A 23737-nucleotide genomic window follows, 5' to 3' on the forward strand; every position below is an offset into this window, starting at 1 on the left:
TCGTTTTACCATCAATCAGTAGTGTTCTTGGAGAAGCACAAATTTATTGGTTAGGCAAAATCTTGTTTTACAGTGCCTGTGGTGGACGAAAACGTGACTGCACAGTTGCACAGAAAACACAGACCGACAATAGTTTTGCGCACGCATAAACGTGTTTTCTCTCCCTACCCTCACAATCTCTGTGCTCTCCAACTGTCTGGTCCTAGTAAAGTTGTATCGCTGCGGAAAATGTGCGGTGGCATTCGCAACTTCAACGAATTTTACTGTGCATAAGTAACGTCAAAAATTTAGCGAGTTGGTTCTGCATGATTCAAAGTACAACAGTGCGTCTTCTTGAACGAGGACAAAAAAAAAACCGTAGACAAAGACAAGTGCCGACTTTCAACTGGGACTCTTTATTGCGCTGGAAAGATGTACAAACGTTGGAAAAGACAGCCTAGGTTAAGACAACAATGAGAACATGACTTGTTATCGCCTAATTCGCGTGCACTCGCTCCCCCATCATCTGTTCTTTTTTTCTACAAACCCATTGATAGTTTTCTAAAGCATGGTATGCTTTCACATGACATATCAGCAGCTTCAATTATTTGGTGTCCGTGCTGATCGTGATGCTTGCCGATGACATAGGTTTGTTCAAAGAAGGAGTCGCAACCACAGGTTTGACGGTGCATGCCTAGAGAACTCTTCTTCACCATCGCGAAAATTTATTTACCTCTTAATTAATTAGTTTGTTTATTTATTTGAAAAGTACTGCCAGCCTGAAAACCAGGCTTTAGGCATGCATTGTTATTGTACTGTGCATTGACGCTATTTGCAACAACATGTTTGCGCGATTTCTTCCAATGCGCTGTAAAAGCACGTTTGGACGTTCCCGTCTAAAGCCTACGTAGTAGCTGCAGCAAGAAAGAAACAACATATAAAGGACTGTGCTTGCGCACTCCTCCTATAGTCCGGTGCCCAACAGCGCTGTATTTTCTTTGTTTATTTAAAGATACGACTTCAAGAGACGAATTTCCAAGGAAAGATACGACAGTTTATGTGGCGCGGAGAAACCAACTTGCACAGCTTCATGTTGCCCTACCTTCTTTATACGGCGGGAATTTGATGCATGTAGGGGATTACAGAAAGCTCGTCCCGCGCGCTTGCTTACTTTTCCACCTAGTATGCATCTTGTAAGTGCTGCAATTCTACAATTTTTTTCCCTTTTCTGTGCATTACTTCCTCTGCTACAGAAGTGAGCAGCATCTGTGGATAGCCTGCTGCTTTGAGGCGACGAACCAGTGCATTCAAGCTATCTGCAACGACATGATTGCACAATTTCTCCAATGCGCTGAAAAAAACACGTTTGGACGATGCTTGTTTTCCCTAACTTGCTGCGAGATGTTGCACAAGGCAGCAAGGGTTTTCTCGCGTCGGACTCCAGTGTACATCCAGTATGTATGGCCTTTGGAAACAGGCAACCGCTTGTCTAAAAACTGAATGGTGTGGTCTCGTGGTATATTGTGAGCCACAGGAAAAATTCTTTTTCAAACATGCTAACATGCGTATGCGTTCTGAGTGAAAGTTCGCGACGTCTAATTTGAAAACCACAAGATAATCGTCGACAAATATCAATGTTTTAAGAGAACTGCCACCAAGCGAATGCTCGCACAGCGCCTTGTCGAGTTTAACGAAAGACAAGTCGCTGAGAATCGAAGCAATACAGAAAAACTAAAATGACATTGTATCATTCGACATATGTGGCAGTAAGAAACAGGGAAACAAGGCCTAGGAAAGCACGAGCGCTCATACCCACTGTGTTTCGACACACCACTGCACCAAACTCATCGCTGCTTCCTTCTGCATAGTTCATTATTAGGAAGAAAATAACATAGATCTTTAAACAACTATAGAGAAAGCGGTCCGAGGTTCCGTGAGGGTGCTGACTTAAGAAGTGAGTGACTTGGGATGGGAGTTTAGATTATTTCAATTGCGCGGCCGAATGCGCGTGACTGCTGGGTTGCGGCGATGGACGAAGAAGATAAGAGGCGGGTGTCTGGCGCTGAAGGGGCCTTCATAGATCTGCTTTATCCATAACTAAGCTCTGACATTTTTGTAATGAACCAGAAACTATTGACCGTTTCTTTCTTTCTTGCCGCAGCTTCTCCTCCCTCCGCAAAATTCCTCCCTCCGCTAATTGTACATCTCGAACTAAGTAAAATAAGTTTCACACGTGTCAGGTATGCCATAAGTACGAATTAGCTATGAAGGAATACTATCGCTACTGTTAAACATTAAAGAACAAGAATCTGTGAGTCCGGATGGAATTCCAAATGCCTTTACCCGAACATACGCTGAATGGGTTGCTCAATGCTTAGAAATTCTCTTTAATACATCCCTGCAACAAAAATGGATCCCAGATGACCGGTTTGTTGCAAAAGTTATCCCGACACGCCATACCGAAGACAAGCAGAAAATTTTAAATTATTGACCGATTCCTTTAACCTGCTTCTGCTGCAAACTCCTCGAACATATAATATCGAAAGCAATATATACGTACCTAGAAAATGCTACATTCGAAGCAACATGGCTTCCGGCAAAAAATGTCAACTGTCACCCAGCTCGTTGAAACCATCTACGACTTTTCAAAAGCAATAGCTAACGAAAAATAGGTTGATGCAATATGCCTTGATTTCTCAAAAGCTTTTCATAGGGTTCCTCATAACGAAATATTTATGAAATTGAAACAGCCTGGAATATATAACAATATAGTAGAATGGATCAGGTCATATCTATCACGTAGGACGCGGTACGTGGACATAAACGGTTAGCAGTCCGATCGTTTATTTGTAACTTCAGGCGTCTCTCAAGGGTCTGTCCTCGGACCGGTATCATTTCTCCTATATATTAACGATACTTGTTCAAATATTAATGAAACCTTACTGTACGACTTTTCGCCGACGACTGTTTAATTAATCGAGAAACATGTAACCACAATGATCAAAAAATGCTCAGCGATGCACTGGCGTCTATTGAAAAATGGTGTGAAACTTGGAAAATGCAAGTAAATAAAGAAAAAGAAGTGTTGTTTAATGTGTTGGAAACAAGGTTAAGCACGTCCAAAATTTTTATTTTCAACTAAGTTCCATAGTCCCTGCTACCGTTAACAAATGTATACTTAGAAGTAACAATATCTCAAGACCTCAACTCGACTCAACATTCTAATATTCACTCTACCACAGAAAAGAAGTTATGATTCTTACGTCGCATATTAGAACTCGTTCCAGCCTCCGTAAAGGTAACAGCATATTTAACAATTGTAACGCCTACACTGGAATATGCAGGCATCAGATGGGACCCTTACCAAAAAGGCTTAATTAATAAAATTGAGCGGATGTAAAGAAGGGCGGCTAGATTTATTATTTCAAGGTACTCCCGTACTGATTCTGTAAAAGAGGGGTTGCAAGAACCGAATGTACCCCGCCCCCCCTCTTGGAACGCCGCATAGCCAGACTAACATTCTTGTTTTTGCTTTCTCAAAGTATATTTAACTTTGATGCAGCGCAGTACCTAATTTCGCGACAAATCAGGAGCCTACGAAGTGACAACCGCAGAAACTTTCGGTTCTCTCAATCTCGTGTAAACACATATGAATACTCTTTTTTCGCTAGAACCACAATGTATTGGAATGATTTACCGGATGCTATATGTAATTCTCAAACTGTAGAACATTTTGAAACCAACGTTATAAAATATTTTCTAAGTGAATCCTCATGATCTAACATATCTCGTGTAAGTTGTAGAATGTAGTATCGTGATGCATTTTTCGGCTATACGTTGCTGCTTTACGTTTGACATGACGGTTGTTATGTCAGACTTTTTATTGTAGTTACGTATAATAGCGTGTCGTGATTTCTAACTCTAGGCATTAGCTATACATTTCGGCTTTATGTAAGCAATGATGGGTTTTGTACCCGATTTGTACCCCACCCCTGTAACGGTCCCATCGGCCAACAGTACGTGCAATTAAAATGTTCTGCGTATTTCAAGTAGGTTTAGCACTTACAGCACCAAACATTTTGTCTTTTGGCGTCTGTCAACTAGGCACAAGCCATGGTTCGATTATTAGTGCTCTGCACAAATTCAGAGAAGCATCCGGAAGGTTACGCTGCTAGTGTACCGACCGTGTGACATTTTATTTTATCGTTATTCTTTTTCTTGAGCTTTTCAGTTTAATCTTATTTTTATGTATTTAGTTGATGTATTGGTACCCTCAAAATCTCTGTTATCCGTGAATTGCCAAATGATTCGTTCTAAATCGTCGCCTTTAACCCTTTTGAAATGTTGTTGGGCGTGCGTTTTAATCTATTCAGTGTGGTCAATCTCCCTGGTGGGTACGAGCCATGTTTTGAGGCAACAACAACAACAACCGCAACAGCCATGCCACCAGCTTGAGCTGCCTGGTCTGGCCTTCCGTGCCGAACAAGCCGAGCAGTCCGTCTACCCAAGGCCACTGTTCCTGGGTGTGCTGACAGAACAGGCCGGGCTGTTCTTGTGCCTGAACTGGTCCATTCCGCTGCTGTGCGAGCATCTGATGCCGGCGTGTCCCGGGGCAGCAAAGCCTTCCGAACGGTCTACCCTTCAGTGGGCAGACGTCCCGACCCAGCTGTAACGAGAGTGGCTCGCGTCGTGTGCCGTGCCTCGGCCTCGGCCTCCATGCCCTGCGCCACCCGCTGCTCCAGATTCATCATTGCGGCTCCTCGTGCCGTGAGTGTGTGATGCCGACACGCGATCAGACATCTTCCTCCAGCGACGCTGTGCATGACTACCTAAGCGACAGACAATCATGAAGTGAATCGTGTGTGTTATCGTGTACATTACCCTAGTCCCGCCCCCGTGTCATTAAAGCCAATCTGTGTTCATTGTGCCATCCTATCTTACTTGTCAAGAATCTCGGATTAAAAAAGGATCATCAATCTTTAACATGTCTATAGTTTTTGTTGTAGGAACAAAGCAAGTGCTTTTTGCCGTGACTCCTCGTGCGTTTTGCAAGCGATAAGCATGTCTAGGGTCAGTTTATCACATTTCATTATTTCTTCTGCCGACTTCAAATCAAATTCGGTAGTACAGCCAAGTGTGTCGCAATGTGTTGACGTTCTGTTAACACGGTAAGCATGTAAGCCAAAGGTTGCCCTTAATGTACCTGCCTTTTTGCTCCAGAATGGACATTGTGTAGTGCCGGCACTGAGGGCCAGGCACATAAGGTACCTCAGCGATGCTTGCGTTGCGCAAAGGCATACATTGTGTTAGATGCAACCTGTGCAACGAGACGTCGTCGAGAGCATCGATAGCCTTTTGCAGAACTACCGTTCAGCACCATACATAGAGGCAATCGCTTTCCATCGTACAACCACCTTTGTCCACAGACAAGATATTGCAACTCCATTTTTGCCGTTCGTCGGCTCAAAAGGCTTTGAAGACGCCTATTTCGTGTTCTTTAAATATTTTTTTTAAAGATAAACTTACCTGTGTGATCGGATTTGGCCGCTTGACATTTTCCTTGAGGGCATGCATCACAAAATCTTCTTTCTCGCTCTCATCTTTCTATCCATCTTTCCTTACCCTATGTACGGTAGCCAACTGTATGCTTTTCCGTTTAACTAACCCTGCTCTCCTCATATTGACTTTCTCGCCCTAAACTTTCTAAACAGTGGCAAGATGCAGATTACCATCGACACCATCGACAATCATTTTGAGTGAGCCCCAAAATTATATCACGCCCATTTAGATGCTTGTGGAAAGAGCCAAGCAGCCTAATTTAGAAGGTATGCAGACCACACGTACTGTGGGAATCGATGTTATGGGAAGCATATGCAGGTAGCTGGCTATCCAGCATTACTTGGGCTTCTGCAAAGCGTTACCAGGCGTACGAACATGTTCGCGTAAGGCGAGTAATTGCGTGTGTAGCGCCAGCGAGTATGTGACGACAGCAGCATGACAACGACGACGATGATAGTATGACGTCGACGGTGATGTGCTGACTAATGTGTTCTACTCGGACAAATAAACATTCTGGTGTTGCGGCACGCAGGTCACAACATTAATTTTATCTGATTTTCATGTTGATGTTTGATCAGTACACCGTTCACAAGTTATGCCGAAATGCAAACGCCAAGATCAGATAGATGCAGCGTGTCAGACGTCGATGCAGCGATGTCACGGGACTAAGGTGATTTATGACACTTGGCGAAGGAAGGATGGGGACGGGATGCTGCACGCACAGAGAAGTACGACGTATATCTAAACACTTTTGGGCATTTTACACCCCTTGTATCACAGTGGAACACACTCACACTTGAAGATTGGCATAAGAATGGGCAACTGTCCAGTGGTACAAGAACGTGGCAGCCCAAATATAAGAAGTTTATGAAAACAATCGGGCCCCTTTGTTAGCCCCCTTTCTTCTCGTCTATATATATATATATATATATATATATAAACGAGGAGCTGCGAAAGAGAGGGGCTTGATTTTTGTTAAGCCCATATAAAGCCAACAAGCTTTAAATGGTCATCGGGCAAAATCATGAGCCATTCCACTCTGTGGAGGTGGTTGACCGGCGAAGCTGTTTTACACATGACTCGGAGGTGACACATCATGTTGATCCAAGGTACAAGCTCATTTATTCTCTTGATGGGTGGTCGTCGTGAAGAAATGTACGCACACGCATATGTTGTTTTGATCGATGGTCATTATTTCACTCGCAAGTGCAATCACATTCTTTGATAATGTGAACTCGATGCACGTACCCCGCTGGGTTGTCTGTTGGGCCGGATCGGTGTGTCATCGCAAGGGATATGTCTGCAACACGGAACGCGTAAACCGCTCCATTTTTGGTACCGACGCGTCCACATTGAAACCACCGACAACAACAACAGGGGTAGTGCCATCGCAGCTAATTCACGCAAAGTGAGTAGCCATCAACCTTACGGACTATGAATCATTGCATTTTGGAGTATGAGACATTGATGATGACAGTTTTTGACATGGTGCCTTGTATCTTGTATGCGTGATTAGAAAGAATTTAAGCACTGTTCGCTTCACTTTGCTGAGTGCTTGCAGCCTCTGCCTTACGAGGCTATGAGCCATTGCATTATTTCTTGCTTACGGGTATCAACTTTCGATGAGGATAGTTTTTGTTCACGGATAACAAAAATGCATGGAACCCTAGCCATATACAGCTTCGCTGTAAAATCATAGAAGCCGCTGAATATCACGAGTCTTTTTATTAGATGTTCTATGTGCTATAGAGATACCTATAACCCGACAGTATAGATATGCACATGTTTTATGTCCCGATTTATTGTTTCATTACGCAAATGAGAGTTGCGCTCACTGGCTATTAGTCGGTAGAAATAAATCACACTGCCCAGCCTGCCGGTACGATTGATGTTGATAATGCTTTCCAAGCTGTTGTTTGAACACTTGCATCGAATCGTAGGTCGTTAAACGCGTTTGCAATGAACACGGTGCGCTATCTATAGGTGCCAAGCAGTGTCCTTCTATATGACATACAGTGTGTACCAGGCAGCTTATTACGTCGAAGAGCTTCTTGTTTGAATGGCTACGCAGTAATAAAGTAACAGCAAACTCGAGCTATTCAAACCCCAAGCCTGGCCGCCGTTCTTGGGAGTACTTAAGGAGTATTAGGTCGTTCTTAGGAGTATCATGTCGGCGCTGCCGTTGCCGACCTGAATACTAAGCGTGTTGGTTACTACGGAGATGGCCCTGGACTCTTTGATCGAGCTGCTGCACTTGATCATTAAGGAGCAAAGCCGACTGATTTACTCATTTAGGCTCAACATATCTGCTTAACTATAACTTTGCTGGAAATACTCCAGACGCGCAGACACGCAAGTGGCACGGGATCAATATTTTTTTATAGTAGACATGCTTTGTTCAGTACCTTGAAAAACTACTCAAGAGGCAGCTTTGCTTCGAACTCCAGAAGCATCTACCAGCACAAGAGGCATCGTTAAAGGCCTTGACATCTCTTTTAATAAAATAAAGTTCTTTGTTCCCGTTCACTACCTTGCTTATTCAGCAGTCTATACACATAGTTTAGAATAGGCGCCAAGTACGTGAGTTTCATTTCTTGTAATCGCAATACGTAATTTCATTTGACGTCACACTTTCACATTTATTCCTTTTTCTTTCTTTTTTTCATTCCCTTTCTTTTCTTTTTTGCGTGTGTTGAAATGTATGTCAGATGTTAGGAGCAGATTCAGAGAGAAAGAAACGAGCTTTAATTGCATGCTGGAGATGTTAGCCGGGCTGTTCGCCAGACATGCTACTCCGGGTGCTGGGTGATGGTTAGGATATACACAGTGGTAAACACTTTACAGCACGTCCAGTCACACGCAGACACATAGATGCACTATAGAGATATTTTCAAAGTTTCGTTAAGGCCCGTGGCCCGCAAGAACGTCAGCAGCGGCTTCGTGGCGCGTAACGCACAGGCGGTGCTTAAAATTAAATTATGGGGTTTTACGTGCCAAAACCACTTTCTGATTATGAGGCACGCCGTAGTGGAGGACTCCGGAAATTCCGACCACCTGGGGTTCTTTAACGTGCACCTAAATCTAAGTACACGGGTGTTTTCGCATTTCGCCCCCATCGAAATGCGGCCGCCGTGGCCGGGATTCGATCCCGCGACCTCGTGCTCAGGAGCCCAACACCATAGCCACTGAGCAACCACGGCGGGTGCACAGGCGGTGCTTTGCCGTGGGCCGAGAATGTGCTGTAGTGCCAAGCTCGAGTCCCGTTGAAGGTGCAGTGTCGCCTTCAGAGACTCTCTCTGTCTGAGGCGTAGTGGTAGCAGTCGCTCCGAACAGGTCGCAAGTCTTCAGATTCAATTATTTAACTCAGCCTAACAGAGTCAAAAATATGGTCCTGAATTCACAAAAGAGCTCTTACGCTGAATCTGTTCGTAAGAGCAGGGGTTAACCAATCGTAATTCCGGAGATATTATTAGCGAAGGCGGCTGACCAGTGGCATACAGAAATTCCGCACGAAATTTTTTCTGAATACGGCCCATGATCTTTTCGGCTATGCATAATTCTAGGCGGCGGACTTCACTATAGCTATGTGATAATGCTTAAACTACAAAAGTAAAAGTCACAAATCACATTTTTTTTTAATTACCAGCTTGAGGGAACCCCTTGTAAGGACAAAAATCATGCCCATTTAGTCGAAAACTCGAAAGGTCTGCTCGACAGCAATAATTATTCCAACGTCGTGTACAACGTGCCATGCGCTGACTGCAAATACAATTACATCGGCGAAAATGGCAAAATCGGCAAAATACATGAACAAAGGTGCACCGAAGGTGTTTCTCTAAGAAGAAAAATAGCGTGAAACGCGCTTTACAAGCACGCCGGTAACCACGGCCACCGCCAATGATTGGCACAATGCCAAAATTGCGGCCAAAAATAAGATTCCAGACGTATTCAGCGTTAGTTGTACACTAGCCGCGGTTGTATACATAGTGGCTACGGCGTTGCGCTCGAGGTCGCCAGTTCGACCTCGGCCGCGGTGCCCGCATTTCGATAGGGGCGAAATGAAAAAGTGCTTGGGCACGTATATTGTAGAGTACATATAAAGAAATTCAGGTAGTCAAAGTTATGTTGTAGTCCCCATTTATGACGTGCTTCAATAACAGATCGTGATTTTGGCGCGTAAAAAAAATGAATGTATTTTTCCGTGTTTCCTTGTTTTCTTTTTTAGCTTTTGCTGCAAGCTTTACCCGTCTGAACGAGGGAGGTCAACGCTATAAACAGGACACATGGGAACTTGTTTGTTGTATACTTGTTCTCACTACGGCCATATCTTAGTATAACAGCCACAGCCATCTCTTGACCGCCGTAGGGAGAAGGAACCAGCACGAGGTCTGCAAAGGCTCTGCATTTTTCATCTTTGATTCGTCACTCACTGCAGATTCATCTTCAAGCAGCAACTTCACTTCTGTCTTCATACAGCATGCCAAGATCTCATGTTCGGTGACCAAGGACACGTGGCAATTAAGAACAAAGTGATTTAATCAGTGAAAACGCTGGCCGCGAACACTATGCACGAAGGCGGGCTATGTGGTAGAAACGCGTCTTCTTGCGTGGGCCGCGATGCGACGGAGGCGAGCGCCAGCTGGAGGTATTGCAAGGAACCGGCCGCGCCGCTCCCTGGCCCCTAACACCCGCGCGCCGGCGCGCGCAAATGGCGGACGCCGCGGCTGGTCTGTGGATGGTAGAAACGCTGGAAACGGGGTTTCTTTCAGTTTTCGCGTAACATAATTACGTTTTCTGGTATAGTCAAATTACAGTCTGAGATGTCTGTAGCTTGTGTGTAAGTCACAGTTTACGATTTTTCCACGTATTTTAGCTTGAGAAATCCAGTTAGTTCAGTAAATTGCTTGCGTCACATGGAAGGCCTGGATATGGATGGTTCGAAAATCTTTTTGCCGAAACGACGTGCGACACCGGATGCCGACGCAGGATCTTCTGCGACACTGGCTCAACGCTGTCGCGTTCAAATGCCTGAGTGAGGAATCGCGGTAGCAGCAGCGAGCGAATTGGCATTCGTGCATCTGTCGCTTCAACGCGAACGAAACGTCGATGAGGCCCATGCGGACGCGAATTTCGGCTACGTCGCAGGTAGCTCTCAATATACGGCGCCCACACGGCCGCGCCGCAAGCAGCAGCCGCCGGAGCGGAACGCCCCTCCTGCCTTGTCTCACTCCGTGCCTCGCGAGCAACAAGAGAGGGCGCGCTTCCGGCCCACCTTCCTCGCTCGCGCACGCGAAATTGAGCCCATTGAGCCGCGTTCTCCGGCTCACCCTCGCACGCTTTCACTCGCACATGCAGCATAGGGCGCGCGGCGACGATTTCAACGCCCTTGGACATTATACGGAACCTCACGACGACGGCGACGACGACGCTGATGGCAGAAGTGCGCCTAGAGTGTCCGTATAATTTCTACGGCAATAAAACACTTAAGATCGATGTCGGCGATACAACAAGGTATAAGATGCCGTTTGAGCAATAGCGCTGGTCTTTTGGTACAATAATGTTTTTAAGCAATTACATAGTATCCATTGTGCGTAGGCCTCAGCTTTCACTTCTTCATCTATGACGGGAAAGAAGCGCGACGGGAGAACAGTTGTCGGTCAATAACAAACACACAGGACAGCGCAGAAGGCGTGCCTATTCTTTGTTGATTATCCTGCGTGTTTTTCGTCGTTTGTCTTTTGATGCTTTTGTTTTACTTCCAAAGGTGAACGACAGCTACCTAGACCGCCTCGCACTCCTGCTGCGCCAAGTTCTGCTACACAATGTCGGTCCTACTGGAAAGTTAACCTTTCCAACATTCATGAAACCGACGTAAACCACCTTGCGAATCAAGCTCGACTGCGAGTCATTCAACGGTGAGCCAGCAGAGAGCCAGCAGGAGAAGCGGATGCTAAAGCGATAACAGGCGTCATTAAGTACAGCGGAGCAATCCAGAACATCGAGTCTGTTCCAGCTGCGTTGCGCTGACCATGGAAATCACAAAATAACGAGCATCCCGCATTCACATTGAGAGTATAGTTACTGTATATGGGCTTGTTGGTAGGTCGTCTCCTGATTTGTTGTAGCGCAGTCATGACTACACGGAGCACTGAAGGCACACGAGACGACAAACACATAGCGCTGTGTGTCGAGACGCATATTAGCGCTGTGTGTCGTGTCGTTGAGTCTGCGTTATACATCCACAGTAAAGAGATCATATTTCATGTAATCAAAACTTTCGGTACAAATGGGTTCAAAAAAATTTCTTTAATGATTCCAAAAACGTCTCTTCCGTAGGTAGGTAACGTTAGGCGCTAGTCCTTTGTTCACTCGTTTCTGTCTGTCCGCTTTTTTCGCAGCAGTGAACGCTAAAAAACTGGCTCAGTTTGCCATTTTACTGAAGGTTAAACGGGGCACAGCTCAAGAGTTTTGAAGCAGTGTGCCTCCGGCTGCTCTGTTACAGTTACGGCGCCATCCACGATTGATTATCACGACGGCAATGGTCTCGTTATCACGCCGATTGCTATCACGAGTGGCGAGCGCGCAAAGGTCGGCCGACCAGGAAACTCTTATCTATACAAAATCATTTTGCGAATACGTCTCCCACACTTTTTTTTTTCAGTGAAGATAACATAGTTATTGTTCCTGATGCTCACTGCATCTGTGACGGAAGGTGAGTTGAGTCGTTGACGGAAGGTGAGGCGTTGATAACGCGAGGATGCAACGGAGCTGCGTCCTTGTAGGTGTCAATGCGCGAGTAGGGCCTGTGGGATTTGAAGCCGTTCGGCTGAACTGGTTACGTGAATACGCGAGGTCCCTAGTGCGGGCGCTCTGTGGCCATGCTCTGAACAGCACTGGTAGCGCCGTTCGCTCGGCAGTGTAGAGCGGGAGAGCGGAGAATTGGTAGCGAAGAGGAGGAGAACTGAAGTCCCGCTTTCTTGTTGTTCACTATCGCAAAGTGAAAAGTGTCTCTCTTGTCATAGTGTCTGTGGCTAGTGCTTATCTTACAGCTTTACAAACCTTATTGTCTTTTTTGTTATCAGCTGACTGCGACACATCCTCGTTTCTTTTGCACGTGCCTCCTTTTCTCCAGACAACGACGCTAACGCAGCTGTACCAGTAAATTACTTGAGCCTTGGCAGAACGATATTGCGTTACTCCATTACAAAACCGTTACTCCTGTCGCTGATGTTCGCTTCGGCGTCCAGGCAATGAATACCCGGCCGCGAATTCTTGAGTATTTGTCTGAGGACTGTACACCACACAAATTAAAATTTAAAAATGCTACGGAAATTCTGAGAATTGCCTACTAATGCGTAAGCACCACTTGGCTCAGCTGCTACTTCGCTTTTGCTTACTTATTTAGCTAGTTTATGCATGTCTACCCGTCGCTACCAATCATCTACTATTACACTATTATAACGACTGCAGGTATTAACCAATTACGTTTTTATTCTGCAGATATATCGTATGAACTGAGCAGAAACCCGGTCACTACCGGCTTCTTTTTCTTCTCACACCATAGCTTTTTTATTATTATTTTTTGTAACGACCTTGACGCGACTAAGGCGACGTCATCAGCTTTCTTTTCTCATAAGTTACCAATCATCTACTGTTACGCTATAATAACGATTACATGTGTTAACTTCTTTATTTTCCTTTTCTTTTTGTAACGACCTTGATGCGGCGGAGGCGAGGTAACCAGTTTGTTGTTTCTTTCTTTCTTTGTTTTTTCTAACACTACCAATCATCTACTATTTCATTATTATAATGATTACATGTGGTGACTTCTTTATTTTCCTTTTTTATTACAACCTTGGCGCAGTAACGAAGCCGTAACCAGCTTATTTTTTCCAAAACTACCAATCATCTACGATTACTTTTATAACGTTTACATCTGTTAACTTCTTTATGTTCCTTTTTTGTTACGATTTTGGTGCGGTGAAGGCGATATAACCATTTCTTATCTCTAACGCTACCTACCAATGTGGCTCACAAAGACACGCTGCGGTCCATGGTTCGAATCCCGATCAGAAGCATTTTTTTTAACGCTACCAATCGTCTACTATTACACTATATTAAAGTCGTCGGACGATCTCGCCTGGCCACCATTTGAAGGAGTTGAAGGTCGTAGAGAGGAACTCGGTGAACAGGATTTATTTACATATTAACATTTAAGGCAAGACATACATCGACAGTCTAGCGTGACTCCCATATGGAGCCCGCAAGACTAACCTACAGCAAACAGCTTACGAGCACACAGCTCACTAGTACATTTCTAGCATGACAACGAGCACTCAGCTCCCGACGACGAGCACACTCTAGCAGCCGGCAATCGCTGCTTATAAGCCCTTGGTCCCCCCTTGAGTCCCAGTGTACGGAAACGTTCGTCCAGTCATCGTTCGACGTCACCGTTCGACGTCACCGTAGATGACCCGCCCTTTTGGAGGAGGGCGAGGGCTGTTGGAGGAGGATGATGACTCACATACACGTGCCGCACATACACACAGGTGAAAAGGGCCGGAGCCGACGTCAGAGGGCTTCGTAGAACTCTGCTTTGTCCCGGGTGGCGCGGCCGAGTACCACATTCCTGAGCTGACCGCGCGCCACGTGGCTGCCGGCCATTCGGAGTTCTCCGAAGTGCGCCCCGTCCGGCCGGATTGGAACACGTGCAGCGGGATGAAAGCTGGCACGTTGTCACCCCGTACGGCCATTCCTAACAACTATTATAACGATTGCATGTGTTAAATTCACCAACTACCCATTTATTTTGCAGAAATAAGGCGTCATGGGACGGACAGCTTTTGCTAGAGAGAGAGAGAAAACTAAACTTTATTGCACGCGTATTATTTATTAGAACCCTGGCAGAGGAGCTAGCGTGGAGGTCATGTGGCCGCGACGCGGTTAGCCTACTCTGCCAGCATGACTTTGCATTTTGGGTCATCAGTCTTCATCGTATACGCTCCCAGGCCTCGAGCGCGGGAGCTTGCCGAATAATCGTTCTTGGTGGGGAATTGGATGTGCACCCCCAAAGTATGTGATCTTGCTAGGGTGCTCGCCAAAGAATGCTTACTCATTAAAAGAAAAAGACAGCGTGCGTGATAACGCATATACAAGTCACACCTGTTAACTTTGTTATCCCGCTTTCAGTATATGTAGATGGCCAAACACGAACCTAGTGTTATCAAAAGTCCTGTTCGCTGATCTCTTGTTAAACCATGCTCTTGGAAGGAGCACCTTTCGGCCTGAACTCTCGGAATAAATGACGACATCCTAGTCAGTCACTCAATGTGAGTGAGTGAGTGAGTGAGTGAGTGAGTGAGTGAGTGAGTGAGTGAGTGAGTGAGTGAGTGAGTGAGTGAGTGAGTGAGTGAGCGCATGCTTGCGTGCGTGCGTGCGTTTGCAGCACAAATGTATTATCCCATTTGCCGATATAACAAATATATTTCTTCGAATTTGCAACATCCCTAGATTTTGTTTCTTTTTTATCATTGCAGTTCATCAGTTCTTTCACCACACGAAAACTTTATATCTTAAAAGAACGTAAAATACAGCATATTTGGATTTTGATTTGAGTTTCTTGAACTACCTTTGTGAAAATTTCGAACGTGTGACACCGAACGCGGCTGCAAGAACCGCACTGCTTTCGAGGTTTCTGATTTGCGTCAGAGGCACTCTTGGCGCCATTTTCGCGTCTTGTGAAGCATTGTCGACCTCGAACTTTATGCCGCCACGGTGCGCCGATAGGCGAGGCTTCTATAGATGTACGCGCATGTGCCTTTCGATCCCAGGCCGACAAATATGCGACGACCTCCACGCACGCACGCAATGTCCTGCAGATGTGGCGTCCATGAAGCTACAAAGCTTCCAGAGGCACTCACCCATTTTGTTCTATGGAAGCGGCTTATCTTATCAGCGGGAACGCTCGATAACGAGCGTGCTCGCGGGCATGCGGGCATCTGCACGAAGCGAGAAGTGCGTAGCGCGCGCGGGGGGGAGGTTACTCCTGGCGTGCCTGGCCTTATCTCCCTGGCCGACGAGTGTTCAAGCTGTCCGAGGAGCAGACGCGCATAGGTGTGCACCCGAATGCCTCTGCAAGAGTGTCAGGTGTGATTCTGCTGTGGACGCGCTCTCTTGCAGGGTGGCCCCGGGAAAACAACATGCAGAGCCAACATTGACGTCGATATAATGCGGAGGTGACGTAGCGCAAAGTGGAAACGCCTCAAACGAGTCGACGACCCACGGACGTTCGAAACTGCCCAGCACTCGGGACCCCGCCTCTTCCCTGTCGTTTCGGGCGTCGGGTCTGCGCCCGCGGACCCTAGGAATAAGCCTCGGTTCACGAAAGTGTTTCGAGTTGAAGCCATTCGTGAAGCGGTCTGCGTTTGCGTTCGCAGTGTGGTGTATGAAAGATAATCCTCAAAGGACTTCGCTAGGCTGACACACCTACACTGTCCGTTTCAAGGACTGTCCGCTAATCTACGAGCGTAATGGATAACTTAACAAGGATTGAAGAGGAAGGACGCAAGGGTAATATCTACAAGACAGCCGCCACCATTGCTGCTGCGGTGGCAGTTGTAAGTATACTTGGTGCGCTTTGACCACGCAGCGTTTTGTACCTGATGACTGATATCGAATCATTATTTTTTATATTCTGTGGGAAATGCTAATGTTGATCAAATTAATTTTGTGCATGGTTGCGCCGTGGCATTACAGAAGTTCGCTTGCTGATAGCAGTAAACACCTATTCACACGATAAAAAAAAATAAGATTCTGCATGTCTTACGCTTACCTATAATGCAAACAAAGGTGAACCGCTTTTGTGCGCAAATGCATAGTCAACAAGGCCAGTAAGGGCTATTTAGACTTGTCACTCTTCCTATTCCTTTGTTAAATGCCATCTATCCCTTTAGCCACCTAAATAATATGTAATTGAATTATTTATGCTGATCTCACTTATTCCAGGTGTTCCCGAACTCCTTGCGCGGCCATCGTTTCGTACTCGCTGATAGCTTCCGAATGGCCTCACTTAGGAGAACAAGCATTTGGGAATTGCTGGGCTTTATTGCACAATTACCGCGCACCGTAAAACACTTCCCCCCAAAGTTTGTTTACGCCGAGGCGTCATCATTTCCACTGCTGTACAAAGCAAGCTTTCTATTTTCTTTATGAAGCGCCATAGGACTAGTCGCTTACAGAATTACTAGCCTAAATAGGACTGCGTTTGAAGATGTCAAATGACAGCCAGCGACTCGACGATACACACAATCACCCGTTCTTACTGCATTACTGCATGGCGGGCTTCCTGGAAACTTCATACGATGGCAAAGTAATCGATTTCTGCTTCTGTAGCAACGAAACGAAGCGGAGACGCTTAATTGACCATTTTCTCATTTCGTGCCGCCATTTCACCTTTAGCTGAACGATTTTTTTCTCCGCATACGATAAGCAATCCTTAAATTTCCTCTTACGCTACATTTCACTTACGAAGACTTGTTCCCAGTTTATGTCGGATGGCGAATCTCAGTGTTGCTAGAGCAGCTGGGCCCTTCGCTGCGCGTGCCTCAACTTCAGCGATGATTCTGGTGGGCACGTAACAGATATGCTTATCGGCTTCCCTCTCTTATTTTGCTTATTTTATTCATATTTTTTGTAGTAGTTGTCCTTTCTATCTGTATTATTATTATGTATGATGATTTTTGTACCACTAACGATAGCGTCCGTGTTCTTACTGCGCATACTCAATCCTTCACTTTGGTGTGTGACAAGTGATTAGGAGAACAATAAACTCATTCTTTTTTGTTATTTTGCTTTTGTATAACATATGCGGATGTCATTTTTAACAATATTATATTTGCTAACTGCTCATCGTTTGTTCTTCTTTCCTGGAACAAGTTTAAAGTCCTGACGCTGTTCAATCGTTACAGTCTATCGATGGCCTTAGCGATCATAAGATTATGTTATCTGACCTGACATTTAAGGTACCCGTCAGTCAGTCTTCAACCAAATACATCCAGGATTACAAGAAAAACAGACTTCCCGAAAATCAATCAGGAATTAGACACTTTTTTGTGCGTTTTTTTTAAGCAGTCCGCTTCCTCAACAAGGGTAAAACAAAATTGGTTACTTCATAAAAAAGAAATAGAAAATACAGTCTCTTGTCGAAAGATACGAGCCCCTCTTCTGCATTCGTGGCGACACCGGTAGACCGTATTTCACCAACTCCCTAAGAAAGCTGGATAGCAATAAGAAGCGTTTTTTTTTTTTTTTTCGGGCAGCTAAATTGTCAGACTTGAAATGGGAAAATGGGAACAGTATTTCGCGTGCCACCGCCTGTACAATCAATTATTGATACAGTGGAAGAAGAATTTTTCTTCATAATAACCTTCTTGGTTATCTTTCTTGAAAACCCACACAAATTTTCGGAATCTTTACCCACGAACCACAGCGTTAGGATAGGATAGGGATAACTTTAATAATGTGCCGGCAAACGACGGTTTAACGCGTCGTGACGCTGGCCAAGCGTCGACCCGGGGTGATACCCTACTCTGCACTAGCCCAGTTGGGCCCGTTTTGTACTGGGTCATGAAGCTTGTGCTTTTCGACAGCACCCCGGGCCTGCTGGACGGCCCATAGTTGTGAGTCCTTGTCTGCAGAGTGCAGTGCACTTTGAAGTTCGGGTGGGTAAGTCCTGGAGGTAGCTGCCGTCGGGAACCTGGCACAGTTCCACATGATGTGCCATTGGTCCGCCGGACCCGCTGCACAAACACCACCCAGCCCACTCGGATAGAGCTCTGGGTGAAGCACGCGCAGCATTGCGGGGGCGAGGAGTGACGCGGTCTGTATTTGCCTTAGGATTACGGCCTCCTCCCGACTGAGTGCCGGGTGGGGAGGCGGCATTGTCCGTCGAACTAAGCGGTAACGCTTGGTTACTTCGGCATAACTAGTCAATCTGTCCTCGGTTTCGAACCACCACACGGAATGGTCACTCTCGGGGGCGCGGAAAGTAAGCGCTCGCGCCGCCGAACGGGCCGTCTCGTTGTGGTTCGGTGAGGATGCACACTCGCCGGCGTGTGCCGGGAACCACTTGATACGGACGGTGCTGCCGCGGTCTTGAAGTTGGAGCTTGCCGATTATGGCGGCCGCCGGCGCGCATATTCGCCCCTTGGCAAAGTTGCGCACGGCATTCCTCGAGTCGCTGAGCACGGTGCGACACTCAGCCTCGGTGATCGCCAGAGCGATGGCAACCTCCCCAGCGTCTGTGGCGTTCGTGCACCGCACGCTCGCTGCCGTTGTCTTGGTGCCGGTAGCCGCCGCAACGATCACTGCCGCGAAGCCTTCCCGCTTTTATGCCGCTGCGTCCACGTACCGGGCGTGCGGGTCTTGGGCGTGTTGTTCGGTGAGGGCCTTGGCCCGCGCCTGCCGCCGTTCTTGGTTGTACTCTGGGTGCATGTTCTTCGGGATGGGGTCCACGTAAATGTGGGCCAGCGCCCCATCTGTGATCTCGCACGGTTGCCGGCTGGGAGCTTGGGGGTTGTAACCCAGGGACGTTAGTATACTGCGGCCCGTCTTGGTGGTAGAGAGGCGCTCGAATTGCGCGGTGAGCTGCGCCTCGGCTATTTCTTCTAGGGTGTTATGGACGCCGAGCTGCAGTAGCCGAGCCGTACTCGTGGTCTCCATTAAACCCAGCGCACTCTTGTAAGCCCGTCTGATCAGCGTGTTGATCTTGGTCCTGTCAGTGACGTGCCAGTTGAGGTAGGTCGCAACGTAGGCGATGTGACTGATCACGAACGACTGGACAAGGCGCACGAGACTGTCTTCACGCATGCCCGCCCGTCGTGTAGAGACTCGGTGTATGAGCCGGATGGCATCCATTGCCTTGGTGGTAAGCTTGTTGATGGTCTGGTCGTTGCGGCCGCTCTTGTTGAGCAGCAGGCCAAGACCCTGATCTTGGGAACTTCGGGGATGCGTTGCCCCGATGCAGTCACAATATTGATGTGATCACACTCCCGAAGGGGAGCGCGCTTCCGTCCAGGTCGAAGCGGTGTGAGGACGAACAGCTCGGATTTGGCGTTTTTCACAACATAAAATTGGCATATTCACATGGCTCACCTGCCCCTACCAAGCACCGATCCGATGGCCTGAATGCTTACTTCTGTTTTCACTAGAACCCGCCCCAAATAAGCGTACCCTTCCCGACTGCAACTTTTCGCGCATGTCTCCCATTCAATGGTCTGAGGGCATTTTGGCCCTGGGTCGCTATCTTGGACACGTTCGAAAAGCCGACATTCGATTTCACCTCATGCGATTGGACTAGATTGGCCTATAGGCCACGATATCGGCGCGGCCTGGACAATCGCGCGAGGCGAAATCGAACGTCGGCTTTTGGAACGTGCACAAGATAGCGGCCCTGGTCGACAATATTCAAGCCTCCAGCGCTCCCGGTCCTGGTAACGCTCTGGCTAAATTCATCAAAGGCACTACGATGCTTACTAGTAAATCTTTACAAATCATCTTTTCGCAGTCCGTAAGCACCAGTACAATTCCTAACGGCTGGAAGATAAGGAAAGTTGTCACAGTTTTCAGAAGCGGTGACCGAACTGATCCTTCAAATTACCGTCTGTTATCACTTACCTGTATCGCCTGTAAACGTCTCGAGACAGAATCTATTCTAACGTTGCCTCTCATCTCGAAGAAAACTCCTTCCTTTTCAGAAACCAACATATCTTCCGGCTAGGATTCAGCTCTTTGAATTCACTACCGACCTCCATCTAAACCTTGACTGCCTCTTCCAAACAGGTCTAGTTTACCTGGACTTTTCCAAAATATTTGACCGTGTGCCTCATGAAGGACTAAGGCTGAAACTGCCTTTGCCTATGTCTCCACCCACTAGCCACGTCCTGGATCCACTGCTTCCCAAGTGGCCGATCACAGTTCACTGTGATTGGGGACCGTCACTCTACGGTCGCTGAAGTATTATATGGAGGGCCACAAGGTCCAGTCCTCGGACACCTTTCATTTTTAATTTTCATTGGTGACCTTCCTTTTGGCATTTCGTCATCCATCCGGTTCTTAACCGATTCCTGCATGCTGTACTGCCGCATAAGGTCATAAAACGATTAGTTGCTTTTACAGCGCTACCTCAACACATTTGAACAATGGTGGGCCGAGTGGCTCATCCAGCTGAACGTCACAAGATGCAAGTTCATGTGCATATCACAGAAACACTCTCTCAATTCGTACCCTTACTCACACCAGTTCAGAAAGTTTTTCCATACAGGTACCTTAACGTTACAATGACTAGCAAACTTTCATGGTCCGAACATATCAGAAATCTGGCGTCTGCAACTTAGAAATTCCTTGGATTCATAAGACGATCCCTTTCACTGTCACCCCCTGTGATCCGTAAACTGGCCTACGAGACACTTATCCATACATAACTGGAATTCCCATCGGCAATATGGAACACCCACTAAGCGTAGCTTGTTGACCTACTTGAAGCCACCCAGAACCGCGCAGTCTGATTTATTACTTTCCGGTACGACTATCGGATAATTTCTGGAAGCACCAAATCATTCATCGACATCAATCCACTGGAATATCGCGGAAAAATTTATCGCCTATGTCTACTTAAAAAGCTTTATTACAACTTTAGATAATTACGCAACTCGCTTCTTTTGCCACCACATCTTACTTCACGTCGTCTTTTTATTTCCCTCAGTCTTCAACGTCTTCACGGCTCAACTAGATCCTTCAATAACGCCTTCTTGCCTATAGCTATTGAGAAGTGGAATAGTTTACCTAAACACATAGTAGCCGAACGTAACATTTCCAGATTTCGGCTTACACTAACAAACAGTTTGAGTCTTGCTGTTACGTGTTTAGGAGTATTTTCCTTCTTTGCATCTTTTGTCACGGTTCCCGGCGCACAAGAAATGAATATAATATACTATAATAATATAATATATAATATAATACTTTTATAATATTGACACGTGTACTTATATTTAACAGGCAACCACGTTTCGCCGCCTAACAAATGTTATCGCACAGCGCGAGACGCGTCTGCATGTATCCGAAGTTTCTGGAAAGTTAGCGATGCTTCTATCCGCTGTCTGTTGTCGCCGAACCTTGTGTTATCTGATTTCATCGCGTGACTCGAATGTTGTAGAACTTTGTAGAAGGCATGCGGGTCCCAACGATTAGTCTGGAACATTCGACGACTGTTGTATAAAAGCCGACGCGCTTGACTCGCTGATAAGATTTTCGACGATCGCCGAGCGTGTTCGCCGCTATCGTTGTGCTATAAGTGTAGCCTGTTTTGTGGGCACAGGTTCGCCCAATAAAAGTTTGTTTTGTCGTTCACAGTATTGCTACTGTGTTATTCAACGTCACCACCACGTGACATCTGGTGGAGGTGCTTTACGTTCATGTACCGGACGCCCCCGACAAGCCGTAATTCAAGCCCGGACCGCAAAGACAACACCAGCGCCGTCCCGGAACATCGAGCAAGCCGCCGGCTACAGCAGCTGCCCCCGGAACACGGAATTCTACCAGAGACGACCAAGAAGAGCGTCAGAGAAGTTCGTCCAGAGACGACCAAGAAGACAGCCCCAATGGCAGCCGGAGCAGCCCCAATAGTTCTGCAGCAGCCCAGGGAGCCACCGACGTTCCGCGGTTCCACATTTGAGGACCCGGAAAGCTGGCTGGAGACGTATGAAAGGGTCGCTAAGTTTAACAGTTGGGACAGCGACAACAAGCTGCGGCATGTCTATTTCGCATTGGAAGACGCCGTCAGGACGTGGTTCCAGAATCGGGAAGCCACCTTAACGACGGGGGACCTGTTCCGAAGCGGCTTCTTGCACACGTTTACAAGCGTCGTGCGAAAAGAGCGAGCCCAAGCTCTACTAGAAACCAGAGTGCAGCTGCCAAACGAGACGATCGCGATCTTCACGGAGGAGATGGCCCGTCTTTTCCGGCACGCCGACCCGGAAATGTCGGAGGAGAAAAAAGTTCGCTTCCTGATGCGCGGCGTCAAGCAAGACCTTTTCGCCGGACTTATTCGTAACCCACCGAAGGCTGTGGCTGAGTTTTCTGCAGAGGCATCGATGATCGAGAAAACTCTGGAGATGCTCACCCGTCAATATAACCGCCAGGGGCACACGCCGCAGTATGCCATCCAAGGACTGGGTTCGGACGACCTTCAAGAGACCATCAGGGCCATTGTGCGCGAAGAACTGCGCAAGGTCCTGCCTTCGTCGCAGCCTCAAGTAGCTTCGATCGCTGACATCGTGAAAGATGAGGTTCAGCGATCGCTTGGGGTTCCTGAGGTGCAACCTCAATTACCGCAGCCCCAGCCAGAAGCGATGACATACGCCGCCGTCGACCGCCGTCAGGCCAAGGCATTTCAAGAACTCAAACGACACATGCAGTCGCCGACGGTACTTGCACACTTCGACGAGGACGCCGATACCGAAATCCACACTGACGCCAGTAGCCTAGGCCTCGGTGCCGTCCTAGTCCAGAGGAAAGAAGGACTTGAAAGGGTGATATCGTATGCTAGCCGGTCGCTGTCAAAAGCGGAAAGCAACTATTCTACGACTGAAAAGGAATGCCTCGCCATCATTTGGGCTATAGCTAAATTCCGCCCTTACCTCTATGGCAGGCCATTCAAAGTCGTCAGTGACCATCATGCATTGTGTTGGCTAGCTAACTTAAAGGACCCTTCAGGACTGCTGGCGCGGTGGAGCCTCAGACTACAAGAATATGACGTCACGGTAATATACAAGTCCGGAAGAAAACACTCCGACGCCGACTGCTTATCGCGCGCCCCCATCGATCCCCCGCCGCAAGACGATGAGGACGACGACGCCTTCCTTGGGATAATAAGCGCGGAAGACTTCACTAAACAGCAACGAGCAGACCCGGAGTTAAAAGGCCTCGTCGAGTATTTGGAAGGGAACACCGACGTTGTCCCTAGGGCATTTAAGCGCGGGTTGTCGTCGTTCACGCTACAAAACAACCTGCTCGTGAAGAAGAACTTCTCACCAGTCCGCGCCAGCTACCTTCTTGTTGTACCGTCAGCACTGCGTCCAGAAATACTGCACGCCCTACACGACGATCCAACCGCTGGGCACCTCGGATTCTCCCGGACGCCGTC

At 47.1% G+C, this 23737-nt stretch overlaps 1 protein-coding gene across 2 annotated transcripts in view; it reads left to right on the forward strand.

The window, feature by feature from the left end:
- The first annotated feature begins 15554 nt into the window (after positions 1 to 15554).
- LOC126536836 (uncharacterized) overlaps positions 15555 to 23737 on the forward strand; it is a 91304-nt gene continuing 83121 nt past the window's right edge. For both annotated transcript variants that reach the window (XM_050183844.3, XM_055073554.1), the window contains exon 1: positions 15555 to 16154. In XM_050183844.3, the coding sequence (XP_050039801.1) occupies positions 16068 to 16154 (87 nt within the window). In that variant the 5' untranslated portion in view covers positions 15555 to 16067. The remainder of the gene's footprint in view (positions 16155 to 23737) is intronic.

The sequence above is a fragment of the Dermacentor andersoni genome, chromosome 4 (genome assembly GCF_023375885.2).
Source record: "Dermacentor andersoni chromosome 4, qqDerAnde1_hic_scaffold, whole genome shotgun sequence".
Lineage (NCBI taxonomy): Eukaryota > Metazoa > Arthropoda > Arachnida > Ixodida > Ixodidae > Dermacentor > Dermacentor andersoni.